Source organism: Rhinatrema bivittatum, chromosome 15 (genome assembly GCF_901001135.1).
Source record: "Rhinatrema bivittatum chromosome 15, aRhiBiv1.1, whole genome shotgun sequence".
Classification (NCBI taxonomy): Eukaryota; Metazoa; Chordata; class Amphibia; order Gymnophiona; family Rhinatrematidae; genus Rhinatrema; species Rhinatrema bivittatum.
Genome location: NC_042629.1, coordinates 54642412 through 54657001, shown reverse-complemented (window position 1 = coordinate 54657001; position 14590 = coordinate 54642412). Strand labels below are relative to the sequence as shown.

The following is a 14590-nucleotide window of genomic DNA, read 5'->3' as shown; positions in this document are numbered from 1 at the left end:
ATGCTGCGGTTCCTGGGGTTAATGAGAGAAATTCAGGTATTGTCTTGGTTTCTCTACAATTGAATAAGTTCCTAGTCTAGTATGGCCATTCCTTGAATTTAGGTCTGAGCTCTCTAAGAGAACATTATCAGAGCTGGAGAAAGTCCAGTGAAGAACAGCTCAGCTAATTAGAGGACTGGAACATTTACCATATGCGGAAAGACCAGGCGAGCGTGGAATGTTTCCCTGGGAGAGGAGGAAACTGAGGTGTGACAGGATTATTGGCCATAAATACTTGCCAGTTCAATGCTTGGATCATTTAGACAATATGTTTACATCAGGTAATAAGGAAAAGATAATAGGACATAATTTGAAACTGCAAAAGGGGAAAATTAATTTGATTTTAAAGAAGAGCAATTTTATGGTTTGAGTGATTGGGTTATGGAAGATGATTGACTAGCGAAAGTGTTATTAATGCATGGAGAAAGCAATTTTCAAAGCTTTCCCCACAGGTAAATGGCTGTTTAACCCACAGAAAAAGCCCCGTTAAAAATTCCTCCCCCCTGCCCCCAGCTGTGAGGAGAAATACTTGTGTTTGTCACAGGGCGGGTACTTTTGCCCATGTCCAAAAAGAGTTGAGATTGGGGTGGAGAGAGACTGGGGGGAAGGAAAGTCTGCATGAGGATTTTTTTTGAGGGTACATTTCCATCTGCTTCAGAGCAGGCGACATAGCACTAAGGGAGCAGCAGCCCCACTTTTAAAGGGAAAGCCCGCATTCGAAACTCCGTAGCGTCATCTATTCAAAATGTTTTACTGGGGCCCATCTGCAATGCAGGGATTAAAACCACTGGGGATTTGATACTTCGGGCACGCTTCCCTTTTCATGGCTATCCCAGCGTACGATTTGAACTAGCACCCGAATCTAAGCACTAGTTTGAAAAAACAGTTTAAGAAACCGAAACAAATGAACAGAAGAATTTCTTTGTAACCTGAGGGTTTAAAGTCTGCTGATCTTAGGTTTGGGAGACTCACCAGTGGGGCAGGTTTCCCTCCGGACACAATGCAGACCATCGTGAAGTTCTGTGCCTGGTATCGACTGAAGGGCGCAGGCGACTCTGCGGCAATCACCGAAATCGAGGTGGGTGGAGCTGTGGAAGAAATGCACAGTTAGTGAGGCCAATCCACTGCTATTTATGGGTCGACAGAAAATGCCTAGAAACAGAACTAAACTGACAAGACTTATTTCCTTGTGAAGGGATCTGTGACTCTGCTCATTAACCCAACCTCTTGTCCCTTTTTCCTACCACTGCCTGTCCCGAGTATGTTTATTTATTTTTATTTAAATTCTTTTAATACCCCGATGCTCAAGACCAAGTCTTATCGTACCGGTTTACAGTAGAACTAGGGGAAAACCAATTAACACCGATAGAGAAGACAAAGTTACAAAAAACAGGGAACATAAACATGGGCATTAGAAGAGAAGGAGAAGTTCAAACGAGTTCAACTGGAGAGTAATGTAAAAAAATAGGCAGTGAACAATTGATTAACAGAGTAGCTGAATTTCGGCAGGTAAATTTATCATAAGCAGTTACTAGCATAAAATTCCTGTGGGTGAAGGAGCAGAGGAGGAATCGAGGGGGCAAGGGAAGGGCAGGGACCGGGGCGGAGAGACGGAGGTGATAGGGAACATTTCCATTACAGTTTCCATTACAGTGCTGGCCTCCTGGGTCTCGTCTTCCTCTTTGATTCTTTCAAGAGACCAACACCCAGGCTCCTCCTGTGTTTTACCACCAAGTTTAATAATGATCCACACATAGCCACTAAAACTAGTGAGGCTGTTGTCTGAGACATTTGGCCACACCATGCTCTCACTGATGTTAGACTTCTAACTATGGTTTGCTTTGTGCAGGTTACTCCTGCCTTCTTGGAAGAATTTAGACAGGGACAGATTTACATCACACTGGTAATCCAGTACAAAATCTCTAAGGGCTTTGCATTTAGTGCAAAATGAGCTGACCAATTCAGCAGTTTCTAGTGACCATCATGGAAAACAGTTTAATTAGCCGCTTAGGAAAACCAAGATCTTTATTATTATAGACACAGATCGCTCTTTTGACAGAATGCTTTTGCAAACAATCCACAAGACAGGTCTAATGTGAAAAGTGAGTCAGGAATTCCAGATCCAGAGGCACAGGGAAATAACGTGACTCAATCAGGGTCATATAGAGCTAGTGACTGAGACACAGGGAAATGAAGTGACTTGCTTAGAGCCATCCAGTTAATTACTGATTGAGATACAGGGAAAAAAAAGTGACTTCCTCAAGGTTATGCAGAGAGTAACAGAGATACAGGAATATTTAAAGGATTTAAAGTGCTAAGAGAGACATGGAAACGTGCATTACCTGCTGGTTTTAACACCCGCATTACCATCAGGCTTTAATACCTGATGCACAAAACTAACACTAACATGTCAGTGTTACTACAGCCATATTAAAGACTGCATGGCCATGGTAACAACTTGTTAGGGTTCCCAGTGCTAACTGGCCCATATTAAAAGGGATGGTGAGTGTGAGAAAACCTCCACCCACCCCTGAAACAGATCAGGTCGCCTAGTCGCATACTGCATCCCCTCCCCCACATCCCAGACCCTTGCTTATGACCTTCTAAATGCCTCCCCCCACCAGATGTTTGCTGGCAAGAGAGTGCCACATTCCCTTATACTAGCCATAATTCCAAATCTCAAATAGAACTGCTGACACACTGACCCGCACACCAAGCAAATATGGATGAGAGCGTCAGCTGCATTCTTATGAATTTGGTGCTGTGTATATTGACCAGATTACTAGCCCATTCTTTTCACATGTTGAAGGTAGAAGAGGAACTGGATGCAGACGACAGCCAACACAGACCCGGACTCTTATGGTCTGTGGTACTGATACACAGACATAAGGGAAAAAGCACTGGGCTGCTTCTAAGGCCAAGTCCACAAGCAAAACAAATCAGCACTGTCTGAATTTTCAAGAAGGTCCATCACCCAGTAAAAATGTTGCTAGCAGTCAATTTTTTATGGTGTTATCGTAAGGCTTGGGGATAACTGCAAGCTGCTACCCTTAAGAGAAACATGGGGGTAACCTGCATGGCGCGGCAGATTGGATGGACCATTTTGTCCTTTTCTGCCGTCATTACTATGTTACTATATATATTCTCTGTAAGGTATGTGAAGGTGTGATAGATAATGTGTAATGGAATTTTATTTGTCCCAGTATGCGACCTATAGTAGGCACTTTTTTTTGTAAAGTATAACTGAATATGATGAGTAATTTGTTCCTTAAATTCCAGGAAGACTGAGGCAGTATTATTAGTGTTCTGTGTTTTTTATTATTATTATTATTATTATGAAGACAACATTCAGTACTATTTAGTCAGATAAATTATCTAGCTAAAAAGTTATCTGGTTCGCGTGGGAGCTAGGCAAGGATGTTCCAAGGTAAAGACCGTTATCTAGCCAGGTTAGCCAGAAAAACACAGATTAAATTGATTTCATGAATGAAAGATACTAATATATCCCCTTGGTTGAGGTGATTAAATTGCTGAGAATGAATTTAGACAACTGTCTTTCTATAGCTACACAAGTTTCTGTGTTGACTAAGTGTTATATTTGTATCCAAATGATTTCTAGATTTGCACAATTTTTAGCAAAATCTTATCTAGTAATGTTATCTGATACCCTGGGTTCTGTCACATATCGACGATTGGGAATTTTTTTGTGTTCAAATATCTTTAAGTTTCAATATAAAAGCAAAATAAGAACAAATCAGACCAAACCAAGTGATAATCAAAATCAAAAAGAAGAAAAGGAAAAAAGGAAAACAATTGCACTAATATCCAACACAAAGTGTGGACTATTGTAATTCATTCTACACTGGTATTACTGAAGCAAACCTGAAACAGGTTGAGTTACTTTACAACAAAGTAACAAGGGTTATCATTAGAGATTTGAAATTTGATCATGTTTCAACTTTACTCCAAGAATGTCTATTAGGTGTAGGATTGTTTTAAAGTTGATGTACCTCACCTGCTTACCAAAGGAAAACCTTAGTATTTAACAAATCATTTTGTGATGGGTGGTGTGCCTGTGAGCCCTTGGTGCTGTAGTGTATCCGATGCAGCCCTGGAGCAGGACAGACTGGAGCTTTGCCATATCAGCCACCTCCCTCGCAGGTTGAGCCCTTGAGTTCTGGCGGCCGGCAGGACTTAAGTGGGTCCCTAAGGCGGTTAAGTAAGTGGGAGTCCAGGAACAAGCTGGTAGCAGACAAGAGATACCAGGAACAGGCCAAGGGTCAGGGCAGGTAGTAAGTGCAGGAGCAATGGATGGCCGACGCCATCTTGTGCTCCTACCATGTGACAGGGGCCGACCAATGGCATCGGTAGCCCCTGTGACATAGTAAGGGCAAAGGCTATCGGCGCCATTTGAATACCGGCAGCTGACGGCCCGAGTGCAGGAGATCGCTCCAGGACCCCCACTGGACCACCAGGGACTTTTGGCAAGTCTTGGGGTGGGGGGGGGGGGGGGGACACGACTCCTGACCTCCCAAGACTTGCCAAAAGTCCCTGGTAGGAGCACAAGATGGCGCCGGCCGTCCATTGCTTCTACCATATGACAGGGGCTGACCAATGGCACCGGTAGCCTCTGACATAGTAAGGGCAAAGGCTATCGGCGCCATTTTGAATACCAGCAGCCAACAGCCCGAGTGCAGGAGATCACTCCAGGACCCCCGCTGGACCACCAGGGACTTTTGGCAAGTCTTGGGGGGGTCAGGAGGGTGGGGTTTATTCATTAGTGATACGTTGTATTCGTGGGGGTTCACCATATGTTTCGTGACCCCCACGAAAACAACGAATATGGCATATACGTTGCGGATTGCCAATATGTTGCAACTGAATGCACACCCCTAATAAATATATCTGACTAACTTGAAGACAGCAGGGTATATGCAGTGACATGGGTGCACTATTAAATATCCCAACAAGGTTAGCCAGATAGTTATCCGACTATTTTGCTTCACCAAATACAGAATAAAAGAACACAAATTACAATACGGAGACAAACTGGAATGGAAACCTCAAAAAGCCTTTCTGCACGCAGTACAAACTTGGAGAACTAGAAATAGAAATACATTTCTTCCTGCACTAAATAAAGTACTAAGAGAGAAGAGATGCACATTCCCCAAACTGACATATTATGGCTCTTGCACCCCTTGTCACTCTCCCTCCATGTCTCCATCATCCTTTACTTCTCCCAATTACTCCCTTTCAATCATCCGCTCACACTCACATCCCTACCCAGCATTCCCAACCTCTCCCCCCCCCATTCCTCTTCCCAGTGCTCACTCTCTCTACCTCCTCCCTACCCAGTTACCCTGACCCCGTTTCCCATCCCTTCAGCAGCCCCCACACTCCCTCTCACTTCCACTTCTGTCTGCCCAGCATCTTCAATCTCCTTTTCCCCAGCATCACTCCCAGACTCAACAGGGGAAGATAGTGTCCCCCCCATTGGGGCCCAGAACAGTAGGAGTTGGCAATGTCTAGGTCTGATCTGCATGAAAGAGGAAACTGCCTCCCACTGGACCAGAAAGAGGAGAAGGAAGTGAAAGTAGCCTTCCATCAGGCCCAATATAAACAAGTCAACCAACTTCCACCCAGGCTGATAAGGAGACAGCTGGCTCTGCGACACCTCCCAGGACCTCGCAAAACACCAGTGTGGCCCGACACACCTGTTGAGAACCACTGCTCTACAGGAAAGTCAGGATAGGGGAGATATGATAAAGATTTAAATACCTCCATATGGTAACATCAACATGCATACCAATAACACATGCAGAAGGCTATTAGGTAACATCCATACTGAGGCACATGAATAGAGCTGTTTAGTTAGTACATAGATCCCAAAATAGCACGGCCAGAGGTAGAGGCCTTAGTGATTCTACAATTTTACAATCTAAAACATGTATTGACCTAATAAAGGTGTCTTCTACCAACAACTGAGGTGCTTTCTTTTAACTAACACCATCCTTTCTATAACAGGCAGTGAGTGGGAGAAGTGGACTTTAAGATTGCATCCTATATGATTTTATGACTTGGTTCAGCTCTCGAAACATGAAACCGTATCTCCTTAATCCTATCAGTAAGAAACACGTCTCTCATAGCCTGCCTTCCATTACCAAAGGTTCACTTTCACCCGAAATTTGTAATAGGCCTGCAAGAATTGATGCAAGCTAGCCCCCAAAGGAGAACAGCTCGGGGTCCTCTGTTCACTTTGAATGCTTCATTTAGCAACCGAAAACTATAAGGTTGATTTTTGGGGCTTTAGAGGATAAATATCTCAGAAAATTCAATTCTGATCAAATAAGAATTGCTGTAAAGGGGACTAATCTGGGAGATATGCAAGGCATTGAAAATATTTGGCATAGCTGTAAAAAGAAATTTGAGATACTCTGGAAGAGGCGTCACCATAGATGCTGCATTCATTCATGCATGCTTTCCGTTTTGCCCATGAACCATCTCACAAACAGATATTTACTTACACAATTATGTGATTTTTATTTGCTGCCATTGACCCAAAAGACTGAATATATTTAGTGCTGCCCGGGGAAGGAGCATCTGAATGCCTGGAAACTCTCTAGATTTCATCCAGGGAATTTGCATCAATTGCTGGGTTTCTAGGAGAACCATAGAAAGCTCCGGCCCTCTCCATTTACAGCTAAGGCCACTCCCCTTCCTCAGTAAGCCCGCAGAGAACAGGAGAAGAGGGGTGAGCCTGGAGCAGACATTGCAAGCAGCATGTGGGGAGAAACTGGAGAGGGGCTGTAACACCCACAACAGTCTGAAGCTTTAATTCCACAACTGGGGACTTCACTCAGCTGAGGATAGAGAGAGGATGCACAAGTCAGGGAGCTCTGTCTTATGGGGATGGGAGCTAAGAGAGTGCTGGTTAGGGAAACAGGAAAGGGAAGAATAATTGGGGGGGGGGGGGAGAATGGTGATGGTGAGGGGGGGTGGTAAAGAGAGAAAGCTTAAATTATAGAATTAATAAGAGGGATTAGTCTAAGGGAAAGTTTGCATTACATTTCCTTTCTTTTTCCTCTTATAGCTAAGATCATTGAATCTAACTAAAACAAGCTATGACATTTTACTTTATCATGTGTCATGAAAAAGAAAGTGACAAAACCTTCTGCTCTCTAAAATGACATGTTTTTATGCCTCTCTCTGCAGCAGATCACAGCACTCACCGCAGTCTACTACAACTCTACTACATAACCAACCTAACCCTCTAATGTACCACACAGGCCTCTCCCTTCCAATCTTACCTTGTTCTCACATCCTCTCTCATGTACCAAGCTATACCCACACTTACCTATGCATATAGGCGTCAGCTTTGTGAATGCTATAGGTGCTGGATCAGCCCAATATCAAGACAGGCAGGCGCCTCTCCCTTCCTCTCTGATCACCCTGCTGAGAGGAGCTGGCCAGAAGAGGTGGTGAGTGGCAGTGCCACGGGTCACTTCCTCCTCCTCTGCCTTCTGCAGCCAGAAGGCCATGCTTTGAACTGTGTGCCCCTCGGTGCCCCTTACAGTTTAAAATGTGACTGCCATGTCCAACAGCAGGGGGTTAAAACGTTTTAGGGATGGAGGTGGGGTAGGAATGGGGATAATTTGTGGTTCAGCTTAGCACTCCCAATTAGTTGGCTTCTATATTCATGCAAATATACTTCGCCATTCATGCCCATTAAAAAATTACACAACACAATAATTATCCAAAAATATGATTCTTTTAACCTTATAACATCATCTAAGAAAGTGTAAATAAATTGTCTCTCTTTGAAATGTCATCAGAGCTGAAGGGTCCTTTTCTGTATCTCTTGGGGGCATGGAGTGCCTTCTTCCTCTGCTCTGGAATCTCTGCTTCTTCCAGCTGGCCCTCTTACAAGAGAAACAGCAGGTCATGCCGAAACTGAAAGAAAAAAGAGAGAAAATGAGACAGGATGCTCCAGAGACAAAACAGAACCTAGGAAGTGCAAGCAAACGAAATCGGGCATCATATATAGCTCCATGTTCAAACCAGCCATCTAATCCACTCTAGGATAAACCTCAGTGAATGCGCTACACAAACAAAAGTACAGAGAGGGGAAGAAAAGACAATACAAGATGGAGACAGTTAACACATGTGGCCAGAGACTGAAACCCACAGAAAACGAAAGAAAGACAATGTAACAAAAGACAGTCCAATTGCAGCCACATCAGGAACGAGGAGGTCCTTACTGAAAGTTTGGGAATTAGCCAGACAAACCGTGGGTTTTGAAATTGCTGTCAATCTGAACTCTCCTGAGTTACCTGGCTTAAGCGATTAGCTATATATAATTTATCCGGATAACTTGGGGGCATTCTTGAGGCATTCCATGATGAGTCAAGCTTATTCAGGCAAGTTTGGTCATGCCACAAGGCAGTGCTAAAGTTAACAGGATAACCCTTACTTGGCTAATTTTAAGATAGCTAGGTATATTCAGCAGGACAAATCCTGAATATTCCATACAAACTAGCCAGACAGTTTTATCTCGCTAACTGCACCAGACTCCCCAGGGAGTCCTCTGCATACAAGTAGCATGTGGTTTTCCATTGCATGCAACACAATGGCAAAGACGACACAGCAAACACGCACATAAAAAGCTTGAACTGTGGCACACACAGGAGAACATTTTCAAAATGTCTGCCTTGAGAAAAAGTCTGGTTTTTTTTTTTTACATACAGACTTTACTCAAAGTTTCAAAGAGAATTTACAAATGGATTTTCACTTTGAAACTTGACGTGGTTACTTTTTTTTACTACTGGTCCTCTTTTCAAGGGGTTCACCTTCAGAGACTGCTGAGCCCTGACCCTTTCGTTGTAGCATCTGATGCTACAGATTTTGTGATGGGGGAAAACTTAAGGCCCTAAAGCTGATCACTCTTAAAAATAAATAAATAAATAAATAAAACAGCCCTCACACCAAATGTGTTCCAAAAATAAAATAGTATACATAAGACAAAAATAAGTCCAGCATGTACAAAATAAGACAATCCAAAGTACAGAAACCTAGACCGTCTTTATCCAGAAATAATTTCAGCACAGTCCCAAAAAAAACAAAACAAATCGTCAAATTATTTAGGTCCTGAATAGGGACTTAGGGGATCCCTCCTAGTTTTCTCCTCTTGGCCTCCAGGAAAATCCTCTTCTCCCACATAAGAAAGACAACATGGTAACACTATCAGATGAATGTTCCAGTTCCTTGGCAAGGCCTTCTCTTCTTCCAAACTTTTCTTGGATCTAAACACCACAGAATCTCAATGGAATCCTCTTCCACTTCAGAAATGGAAAAAAAAAAAAAAAAAGACACACAGCCTTCTCTCTTTCTAGGGCTCATTGAGAGCCACAACCCATGGCTACCTCTTACCAACTCCCTTTGACATCCAACTCTGCACTCCCAAAGACCTCCTCAATGACTCACCAAGTCACCATTTATAGACCTCCTCATGACCCACACTTTAGGGGATGGATATGCTTGTGTCATTCCTGGATGACTACTAGGGCTCCTGGAACTTCCCATTGCTGAGTATCACTATACCCCTTCACAGCAGGGTAGGGGAATGCAGGTTCTGCACATTGGTGGCAAGAATTATCCTGCAGAGCCACTAGGAGGGTCACACAATCCAACAAATCAGTTCACTCCAAAAGTTGTGCCCAAAAAATACTTTACTCAAAAACCAGTCCAAAGTTCAAATAGGTACAGAAGAAAAACATAAAAGGCCAATCCACAATGCAGAAATAGCTCACAATTCCTTCCAAAATCACCTGATGCAGACCGTCCTTATTCAAACTGTTTTCTTAACTCACTGGAAACACTACACTATCTCCCATAAGCTCTGCTCTGTCTAACTCAGGGAAAAGTTAGAAAGTCCTTCCAAGTTTATCAATATACTCAGATTCTAGCTGGCTGGCCCAAGACAAACCTTCTTGCTTCCTTTGGGTGGTTAGAAGTTTCTGAGTTAACCATGACCACTTGCAGAGAAGATTCTCTCTTCTAAGGCTCAAACACAGAAACCCAAGGCTAGGCCACAGCTCCTTGCTGCTCCTTCCTGGACTCCTAGCAAAACCTAACACACTGGACACCAAGCAAAACTCCGGAAATCTCCTCACAGTGCCTTGTGGAAGGACTTTTCATATCAGATGTTGCCTATCCCCTTTAGGGGAAAACCCTCCTGTCACTTGACACTCAACCATGAACCTCTCATTACTAGAAAATTCCTTTGGTAAAGAATAGAGAAATGGACACTAATAGTAAGGTCTCGGTACCCTAATTCCTAATCATTATCTATGGAGGAAAAACTAACTCCCACTACATAAAGTTGCAGAAATTTGCACCTGTTTTTTGGGCCGTCTTTTTTCCAAGGAAAATAATGCACATTGATTTGAAAATGCAATCTATATGCATGTTAGGTGTATTGAAGGAGGGAAATGTTTACTGCACAAATCACTATTTATCCACATAAATCGCTTTGAAAATTATGCTCACATATAAAAAAAAAAATGTTTACACAACACCACCTGCCACACCAGCATACCAGGCAGAAATGCAATATGAAAGTAAACTTGCAAGCACAGACATTTGCTACCATGGTGGACGCTGATATAGAAGTGTGAAACAAAATATTCACAGGATGGCCAGCAGGCCTTCCACAAACCACTGTGGTATTTGCGAGTCCAAAGACTCTCTCTCTTCTGCTAGCTTGAATGGAGAGTTGCCCCAGACGACCAGCACTCATCTGTTGGCAGGATTCAGATCAGTCTGAAAAACAGAGGCAAGAAAAGGTTATTTAGCTCACTAACTAGATAAGGCCACAGAAAATTACAAATCCACTATCATGACTTATCTCGCCATTAAACACATGCATTTGGACTCATCAACAGCATATATGAACTCTAAGCTTCATACACAAGGATATGGGAAAACACATGGATACTTACTGAAGCTGGCAGAAGGCCCTGCCCTGGATAGCCCTCGAGGTCCCAGGTCCAGATATATTAGCTATAGGAAGGGTAAGGCACTAGCCTGGTCAACAGAGCTAAATAGAGGTACCATGTCTGCTTCTGCTCACTAGGCACAGCTTACAGACATCTTCTGTTTATTTAAAAGATTTTTATATCGCCAAATACAATTTATTAGCAGTTTACAATTAGAACATTCATAATCAATAGCCAGATAAATACATTAAACTGCAGCCTTTACAAAAACGATAGGCATGAGAAGTGGCAGCAGTTATTTTCCTAGCTCCAAATGTGCTAACAGGCATTAAATTACTTAATTTTGTGGAAAAGGATTAAGGCTTTTTTAATTTCGACAATGACATTCATTATTTTCCTGTTTCCAGGCAGATCTATGCTGAGATGTCATCTGATGGACAGTTTCATGGCTGGCTTCCTGATTTTTTTGTATATTATTTAGTTTTGAATATCTGTGTTTGTTTTTAATGTAACAATATGTAGTTTTGTACACTGTTTTGAGCATTCTCCTAAAACCAAGGAGGTAGTAGATCAATTTTTAATATATAAATATAATTGTGCTGCCATACATCAAAATGATGCACTCTACTGGGGAGAATATGCCGGATTTAATTAACTCTGGTGCCTCCCAAGCGGACAGCGTCATTTTGTCTAAGAAGAAATATGACTGACCGAAGACCTCCAAGGCCTGAGTGCTAGGCTGAGACTAGGTATTGGGTCTCAGTCTAGTCCACGACACTGGATATCCAATGGAGCAGGTAAGTTTGTTCAATTTTTGGGACGTTGGCCCAGGCCCTGGCATCATGTTGAGTGTAGGCCGAGGCCCCTGCTTTGGGTCTCAGCCTATTCCCTGGGTGAGGCCCAAGTTTCAGGCCTACGCCTAGGCCCGAGATAAATCAATTTTTTTGTTTTCAAAACAAACATGAAAACCAATGAAATTATCTTATTTTCAATAATTTCGCTTGGAGAAAAAAATGAAACAAAATAGGAAATGTTCTCATTTCCTATGACAAAAATAAGCCCAAAAATAAAGTCAAGGTCAGTGGAAATACAAGTGTGTCCATCACAAACTCCACCAACACTTAAAATTTATAATCTCTTAGATTTTAGACCTTCATACTAGGAATCATCAAAGTGATGTATTTAAACATGCACACAGTTCTCCACCTTATATTTAATTATTGGTCTAACCAAAGTGTCCACATGAAGCAATATGCCAGTGGCAACCACATTCCTTTTTTTTTTTTTTTAATTTTCTTCATGCATTTAAAATGATTCTCAATATTTGCAAGAGAAACAAAGGTAACACTTATCTTGTATACATCCAAAAGTTCCCTTTGAGGTCCAGGAACAGTGTCTTCTCTTGGGCTGATGCCAATGGCTCCTGTTGGACTGTGGATAGTGTCAGGTATCTCATTTAGGTGCTTGGGATTTCTACAGCATATAGTTTGAATGTGTTGAATTACCATTCAGAACAAAGTTGGGCTAAATAGTTTAATTTGCGGGTCAGCAATCTTTTTTTTTTTTTTTTTTAAGAATGCTAAGAAACACACCCTCTCCAAAGAAGATGGATGCTTTATAATGCATTTATTTTAAGTATGTTGTAATTTGTATATTGTAAAACTATGATTTGTTATTGTTTTATTGATTGTAATTTGCCATTTAGGTTGGTCATCTTTCCTCTTTGGCATAGACACGTTGGAATCCTGAGCCTCTCCCAAATGCACTACTCCTCCTGCATCATACAAAAATGATGCAACAGCTGCCACAGTCTTCACCTTGGCTGCTTTACCCTGGATTGAAAAGTAAGGCCCAAAAGGAAAAAGTCACCGATATTTAATTTCCTCATTTTAGAACAGTGATTATGCCTTTAAATTCTCGTCTCTTCCATATAGTGATTGGTGAAAGGTCTTGAAAAACGTCCATTGCTTGATCCTTACAGACAATTTGCCCCATTTTGCGGGCTTGTTGAGCTACTTTCTCTTTTAACGTAAAATTATGGAAGCAAGTCATAGTGTCACGGGGTAAGTTGCCACGCTGTGTGCATCTAGAGCTCTGTGTGCTCTGTCCAACTTTATAAAAAGCACATCTTCAGCAGTTTCACCCGAGCAAATGCTGTTAACTATCTGGAAACAGTCTACATACTCAGCTAATTCTTGAACTCCCCAGAAACAGAGGCTTGTACACCAGGACCTGTTCTCAAGATCCTCCAACATACTACAGTTTGGATTACTTTTCCCTATGTGCATCATTATGCACTTTTCTACATTAAATTTCATCTTCCATCTGGATGCCTGGGCCTTCCCGCTCCATCGCAGGTTTTGCAATGCCTGCACACTCCTTGTGGCTCATACTTAAATCCGTGGCCTGCTCTTCCAAACGGGTCTCCATTTCCTCCACCCTCCTGCCCAAATCATCAACATCACCTCTCTCAGCTCCGTACTGATTCTGGCCATTTCCTGCCTCACCTCCACAAACCACAGCTTAAATTCAGCCTGGGAGGGAATGCGATCATCTTCCCCTCCTATCGCAGTTCCACCAGGACCACGGCCTATCTCGGACACCATGCTATCGTTTTCCTCTTCCCCCTTGATGCCAGCCATTTTCATGACATCGCAACTTGTAAAGAAGAAATGCTTCAAAATCGGGCTGGTTTTTTTTTCCTGTGCCATCGCTGGGCTGTTCACCACTCTTCGCCTTGTATCACCGCCTTGGCCAAAGGACCAAAATGCTCTGACTGGAAAAGGTTGATGACTTGGGGCTGGAGCTCTGGGTTTAAGCTGCCATCAACCTGGGTGATGTCACTTCCTCCAGGAAATACATCTTTTAAATAAGTCAATATGGACTCTAATATCAGGTAACTACAGTTTGGATTACTTTTCCCTATGTGCGTCATTATGCACTTTTCCACATTAAATTTCATCTTCCATCTGGATGCCTTGTCTTCCAGTCTCGTAAGGTCCTCCTGCAATTTCTCACAATCCACTCGTGATTTAACTCCTCCAAACAATTTTGTATCAACTGCAAATTTAATCATCTCTTCCATTATTCACTTTTCCAGATCATTTATAAATATATTAGAAAACATCAGCTCCAGCGAAGATCCCTTTGAGAAGACAATCATTTAGTCTTACTCTCTTTTCTCCCGTCTTTTAAACCAGATCGCAATCCACAGTAGGACATCGCCTCCTATCCCATGACTTTTTAATTTTCTCAGGAGTTTTTCATGAGGGACTTTGTCAAATGCCTTCTGGGATGTTGCAGATGTCAGTAGTACATGCTTGAGAACTTAAAAAAAATGTAAAATAAGCCCAGTGTGATTTGGGGTTGCTAATACACGCAGGGCTTCTTGGTTACTTCTATCAAACGTAGGGTCTGAGTACATTTTTTTTTTTTGCCTACAGCGGTGAATACATTTTTGATAGAATTCTAAGTCCTGAGCAGGGCTGAATCGACCGCTTTATCAATAAAAATTTCCTTGCAAGTGTCCCTCTGTGAGAAGGAGAAGACAATTGTAG

General features: G+C 42.4%; 1 protein-coding gene across 4 annotated transcripts in view; it reads right to left on the bottom strand.

The window, feature by feature from the left end:
* IGSF21 (immunoglobin superfamily member 21) overlaps positions 1-14590 on the bottom strand; it is a 716438-nt gene that overhangs the window by 128946 nt on the left and 572902 nt on the right. For all 4 annotated transcript variants that reach the window (XM_029579027.1, XM_029579029.1, XM_029579028.1 and 1 more), the window contains one exon: positions 1012-1127. In XM_029579027.1, coding sequence (XP_029434887.1) covers positions 1012-1127 — 116 coding nt within the window. The remainder of the gene's footprint in view (positions 1-1011; positions 1128-14590) is intronic.